The 6,774-nt window shown below is 40.5% G+C and overlaps 1 protein-coding gene across 1 annotated transcript; it reads right to left on the reverse strand.

Moving 5' to 3' along the window:
• Window positions 1-835: 835 nt before the first annotated feature.
• On the reverse strand, window positions 836-2,508 carry LOC148570576 (uncharacterized). The gene is made up of 4 exons (XM_088507088.1): window positions 2,313-2,508; window positions 2,024-2,116; window positions 1,316-1,776; window positions 836-1,129 (listed from the first exon to the last, which is right to left on the reverse strand). Exons 1-4 carry the CDS (start codon window positions 2,506-2,508, stop codon window positions 836-838), a joined length of 1,044 nt encoding a protein of 347 aa, XP_088363214.1.
• Between the last annotated feature and the right edge of the window lie 4,266 nt (window positions 2,509-6,774).

The raw sequence follows: 6,774 nt of genomic DNA on the forward strand, positions 1-6,774 counted from the left end.
AACACCTCACAACTCAGCATTTTCCAAGCTTCTAAGACTCCCAGACCTCACTATACAGCCCTCTAGCCACCAAAGTTCAATCCAAGCTCCACATTCTAAATCTTGACTCTAATCAATAATAAATTCTCAATCTAACATCACAATTATCACCACAATCAATATAAAGCTCCCTAATTTAACATTCCACAAAGGGTTTGGGGGTGCTTACCTGACCCATAGCTCAAGTGAGCAAGACTTGACAATTTTCGCAAGTTAATTCGAATCTAAAACACCAAACCAACAAAATCTAAACATATACTCTTTTAATTTTGAAAATTAAGGGGTAGAGCAGATGGAAAAAAGAATGAAACTTACCTATGAAATTGTTTTGATGGATTCGTAGAGCTCGACGCGATGGTCGTGTGGCCATAAACGGTGCAGCGATCGGAGCTCGGGGTAGGAAGTTATGGGAACTTGAATTTGGACAAGGGTTTGAAGCACAAGGTTCTTCCCCCAAATGTGTTTGGCAGCGGGTGTTTCGTTTGGGAAGAGAAGGAAGATGAGCTCATAAGAGTTGGTGGGTTGGGTTGGGCCCCTTGCGCCCGTTTTGGGCCCGGTTTGGCCTATTCGGCCCAATTTTGGGCCAAATTCATTAAAATTAGTGTCAAAATTCTTATTTTAATTAGCTTTATCTCATTAAATTATAAAATTTAATTTTATAATTGTTTTGAATAAATATTAATTTATGAGTTAATTATTTATTAATTATTCAAGTTTTACATTCTACCTACCTAGTTAAGAATTTTGCCCACAAAATTTGAATTCAGTTACCTGAGAATAGGTGCGGGTAGTCTACTCACATCTCCGATTCAAGTTCCCAAGTGTGCTCATCAATACCAGCCCCGCTCCACGCAACCTTGACTAATGCAACTTCCTCTTCGCTCAACTGTTTAACACTAGTGTCGTCAATCCTGTTTGGAGTCACTTGAAGTGTCAAATCTTTTTTTAACTGGACGGATTCAGGTTCTAATACATGGCTGACATCAGGAGTGTACTTTCGAAACTGCGACACACGAAACATGTCGTGCAGGTTCAAAAGATGCGGTGCTAATGCGATTCTGTAGGCTACCGGCCCAATCCTCTTCAAAATCTGAAACGGACCGATATAACGAAGATTCAGCTTCTTTACTTTAATCGCTCTACCCACTCCGGTTGTCAGAGTAACCTTAAGAAAAATGTGATCCCCTTCCTTAAACTCTAAGGGTTTCTACCTCTGATCGGCGTAACTCTTCTGGCGACTCTGGGCAGTGAACACCCTGTTTTAGATTTTCTTGACCTGTTCAGTGGTTTCAGCTACAAATTCAAGCCCTAACAAACTTGATTCCCTAGCTTCATACCAACATAGCGGAGATTGACATTTTCTACCATACACTTCATACCAACATAGTGGAGATTGACATTTTCTACCATACAGAGCCTCATGAGGAGCCATTCCGATACTCGCATGGTAGCTGTTGTTGTACGCAAACTCCACTAGCGGCATATACCGATCCCAACTCGCAATTGGTCCAGTACGTAAGCCCTCAACATACCTTCCTGGGTTTGTTTGTATTGTCCTCTCAGATTGACCATCTATTTGAGGATGGTACGCTGTACTTAAGCTCAACTGGGTTCCAAAGGCTCTCTGAAATGCCCCCCAGAATCTTGAAGTGAAACGAGAATCTCGATCAGAAATTATGGTGGTAGGCAAATCATGTAGTCTCACAATCTCCTTTGTGTATAAACGTGCTAGCTCCTCTAGGGTACAGTTCATTCAAACAGGCAAGAAGTGAGCATATTTTGTCAATCGATCCACAATTACCCATACTCCATCAAAGCCGGTTCTGGTCCTTGGCAAACCAGATACGAAATCTATTATTATGCTTTTCCACTTCCATTGTGGAATTTCTAAAGGTTGAAGGGTTTTCGATGGTCTTTGGTGTTCAATCTTTACTTTTTGACAAGTTAGACTTTGAAACATGTGTCGCTATGTCATTTTTCATACCAGGCCACCAAAACATTGTCTTTAGATCATGGTACATCTTTGTGCTTCCAGGATGGATCGAGAACTTACTCTGATGGGCTTCTTTCACAATATCTTTCCGCAAATTCCCAATATTCAGTACGCAAATTCTCCTCTTGCAACCCCAGATTCCATCTCCATCCTACGAGACTCTCCATCGCTTTCCTATTTTAATTGCTGGTAATACCTTATGTAATTCTTGATCATTTTGTTGAGATTTCTCAATTTTAGCCTCAAAGGAACTCGAGTTCTGTAATTGGTTCAAACATACACAACCCAACCACTTCTTTAACTTCTAAACTCAGATTTTCAAATTCCTTCAATAGTTGCTCCTCTTTAAGCATCATCCATGTAGCACATAGTGATTTTCGACTCAAGGCGTCTGCTGCCACATTCGCTTTTTTCGGATGGTAAATTAGCTCAAAGTCGTAGTCCTTCAGTAACTCTATCCACCTCATCTGCCGCATATTAAGATCTCTCTGAGTAAAGAGATATTTCAAACTCTTGTGATTAGAGAAAAAGTTGGAATTTAACCCCATATAGGTAATGCATCCACACTTTCAGCTCGGATAATTAACTTCATGAGGTCTCAACTGTCGTGAAGCATATGCCACAATATTCCAGTGTTGCATCAGCACACACCCCAAACCCTTTAATGAAGCATCGCAGTACACCTCAAACGGTTCATTTGGTTTTGGTAACATGAGCACAGGCACTGTGGTCAACTTCTGCTTCAAAGCTTGAAAGCTTTCTTCGCACTCAGATGTCCAGACAAATGGCGCATCTTTGCGGGTTAACTTCGTCATTGGTAAAGCTATTTGTGAGAAACCTTTGATGAACCTCCGATAATAACCAGCTAAACCAAAAAAACTCCTTATCTTAGTTACTGATGTCGGTTGCCCCCAATCCATTACTACTTCTACCTTAGAATGATCTACAACTATCCCTTGTTTGCTTACTACATGGCTCAGAAACTTCACATCGTCCTTCCAAAACTCACACTTGGACAGTTTCGCATAGAGTTTCCTTTCCTTCAGTATCTGCAACATAGTTCTCAAGTGTTCTACATGCTCTTCTTCAGTCTTAATAAATCAGTATGTCAACAGTAAATACGACAACAAATTTATCCAGAAACAGATGGAAAATTCTGTTCATGTTGTCCGTGAACACTGCAAGAGCATTTGTCAAGCCAAAAAACATTACAGTGTACTCATAATGACCATAACGAGTTCTGAAGGCAGTCTTAGGGATATATTCGTCTCTCACCCGTATTTGGTGATAACTGAATCGCAAGTCAATCTTAGAGAAAACTCCGGCTCCTTATAGTTGGTCCATTAGATTGTCGATTCTCGGCAGTGGATATTTATTCTTTATCGTGACCTTGTTCAGTTGCCTGTAGTCCACACATAGACGCATACTTCCATCTTTCTTTTTCACCAGTAATACCGGTGCTCCCCACGGTAAAATGCTCGGACAAATGAAGTTCTTGCTCATTAATTTCTCAAGCTGAGAATTTAGGTTCAGTTAACTCTAAAGGAGACATTCTATATAGCGCAATCAATATTGGTCCTGCTCCAGGCACCAATTGAATCGCAAACTCGATTTATCGAGCAGGAGAAAATTCAGGAATGTACTTTGAAAACACTTTTGGAAATTCATTCACGACCGGGATCTGATCTAAACTTTTTTCCTCGCCCGTCACATTTGCAGCTAACAATATAATACTCTGACATTCACATCCACTACAGTTTACTATCATAGAGTTCAAATAGTACCACTTCGCCACAATCGGTCCTTCCGATCCTTCTGTCATAAAATGTATTGACCTTTCAGAACAGTCGAGCAGAACGCTGCACCAATCCAATCCCAAGATGAGATCAAGACCAATCATCGAAAAAAAATTAAATCATGGACAAATTCTCATTGTTGGACTTGGAATGAAACTTGTGGACAACTTAATCTTGTCACAACAGCTTCAGAGGTAGCATTATGCACATTCAAATCGCATCCCAACACCACTATCTTTAATTCTAATTCACTAGTCTTCTCAAATACTATGAATGAATGGGTTGCTCCATAATCAAATTAAGCATTCAAAATTTTATCAGCTATTTCACATTTACCTCGGATAAGTGTATTGGACCCCTCGGCACTCGCAATAGATGTAGTGAACACTTGCCCTAGTTGTTGTGCTCTCCTAGTACCTTGCCTCTGCTTCTCCGGACAGTTTGAGACTTTATGGCCGGCTCTACCACAAAAGTAGCATAGACCCCAACCGGCTCTGCATGGGGTTCCCAGATGATGACTCCCACATCTTGCACAAACTAGCTCGTTCTAAGGCTGCTTTCCAAACATTCTTCCCTGTTGATTATTATTGTTAGGCCTCAAGAACTTTATCTGACCCTGATTTTGCTATGGTATGAAACCTCCATGCTTGAAAGTCTGACCCCTACGAGAAAAGTTTCTTCCTTGGTTCTGTTGAAAAGGCATCCTATGGCTTCCTTTCTTGGCAGCTGCCTTCCTCACTTAATTTTCAGCAACCATGCTCTTATTTACCAATTTTGAGAAAGTCTTGATCTCCATTGGCCCTGCTGAGCCTAAGATATCGCTCCAAAGTCCTCCCTCATATTTAATGCACTTTCACTCCTCAAAATCTCCTAGAGCACCCTAACAGATTCAGAAAACCGACATAGTTTCTCAAATTTGTTTGTATATTTAGCCACTGACATTGCACCCTGCTTCAACTGTAGTAATTCGAGTTCTTTCGATGTCCTAACTGAATTCGGAAAGTATTTTTTGTAAAATTTAGCCTAAAAAACATCCCAGGATATAGCATTATTGCCCTGCTGCAGAAGGCGTCGTGTTCCTTGCCACTAAAGCAGTGCTTTCCCCATAAGCTGATAAGTTGCGAATTCAACGGACTGATCTTCAGGCACCAGTTGTACTTGTAATGCTCACTCCATTGCCTGAAACTAGTTATCGGCTTCTGTCAAATTTGTGGTTCCTCTGAAAACTGTTGGGTTAACCTTCAGAAATGCTGACAACATCATAGGCCCGTTTCTTCTATTTTCCCCATCACCATTGTTCATCTGTTGTCCGAGTGCTTCCTTAGTGGCTTGCATAGCCGCAACCATGTTCTCTAGAGCATTCACCATTTCAGGTTCCTCGTTACTGTTACGACCTCTCCCTCGACCACGACCGCATCCACGAGGCGCCATCTGGTTCCTGGTCACACCAAACAAGTGATATCAAGGTGATCAGTCTCAATATCGCAAGTCTAGTGCTTCGAAATCCCAAATGCATGCTCATGAACATTCATGCCACATATATCAGTTAGATATCCTAATAGCATGTAGACACACACACACACACAGAGTATGCATAGAAGCATAGTCAATCCGTCCTTCAGGCTCTACAGGAACGAACTGCTCTGATACCATAATGAAACACCCTGCCACACAGAGTCTTATGCTTAAGTCATAAAACTAAGGTGGCAAGATATTACGACCTCTAAAAGTAAAATCATATATATAATATAGGTAAAGAAGGGTTTTATCTAGGATCCTTTTTAAGAAAAGTTAAACAAAAGCGTTAAACCAAAAAGTGCATCACTCACGTAAGTAACATATATATATATACATAGAGAAGACTTCTAAGGGTACAGATAATAAAGCTTTTGACTCGGCACACGAAGTTAAAACCGGCCAGAGCATATATACATATATACATGAGAATCCCAAAATGACCTAAAATACTGTTTACAGAACCTGTTTCTCCAAATCAACTTCTAAGAGGGATAAAGCAAAATATACATATATAGTGGAGATATAAAAGTATCTATATATACATCAAAACCAAAAAAAAGTCCCAAAACACAAAAGTCATTTGCTTTCAGAAGCTTCCAGTATGCCTCAGCGAGGTGCCTCACATCTTGCATCTGAAAACCACAAAATATGTATGGAGTGAGAACTAGAGGTTTTCAGCTTGGTAACAGTGCCCACATAACTAACATATAAGGTTGCGGGAAAGCCAGAGGAGATCCTAGAACTTCAGATATTTGATTCAACCTTATAAAACACAACTAAACCAAAAATTTTGGCGTCTAACTAAGGATCTTCCTTCTAATCTAACGCTCCCCTTTCCAACTCCTCCGAACCTTTGGAAATATTTGTTTTCAAACACAGATATTACATGCAAAGAAACCGCAATTAGAATTCAGATACAACAGATAAGCAGTTAGCAAGTAGTTTATGTGATCAGTTAGGCATTCCAAACAAAGCACACCAAACAAACACATAGATGCATATGATGCATGCCTGTCCTATGACTGATGAGTCTCATCTATCGGTTATATAGCCAATCCGACAAGTCCTGGTAGCTATCCATTGAACTGTCCCTCTGTCATGCATCCCCAAATCTTAAATCATACTCATTCATAATCATATAACACACGCCGGTGTATATCGACAGGGGGGGAGCTCATCCAGAAAGGTATGAGTGCCCGGCCACACTTACGACATGGGTCAGCAGAGTATCGATTCTCAACCTGGAGCACGTGGTGGCAAGCCACTACTTTCACCTAGGGAAACTCGTATCTCAGATATTGGAAGTGAAACAAATCATATAATCATTACATAAACAACACTTTTGCCATTATCAACATTTGCTTTACCTCTTTCTTCATCAACAAGATACTTCCTTCCATCACAATACCACACTCCACTACCCAAAGA

This window comes from Arachis ipaensis, chromosome B3 (assembly GCF_059453495.1).
Source record: "Arachis ipaensis isolate K30076 ecotype BB chromosome B3, ASM5945349v1, whole genome shotgun sequence".
In the NCBI taxonomy this organism is placed as follows: domain Eukaryota; kingdom Viridiplantae; phylum Streptophyta; class Magnoliopsida; order Fabales; family Fabaceae; genus Arachis; species Arachis ipaensis.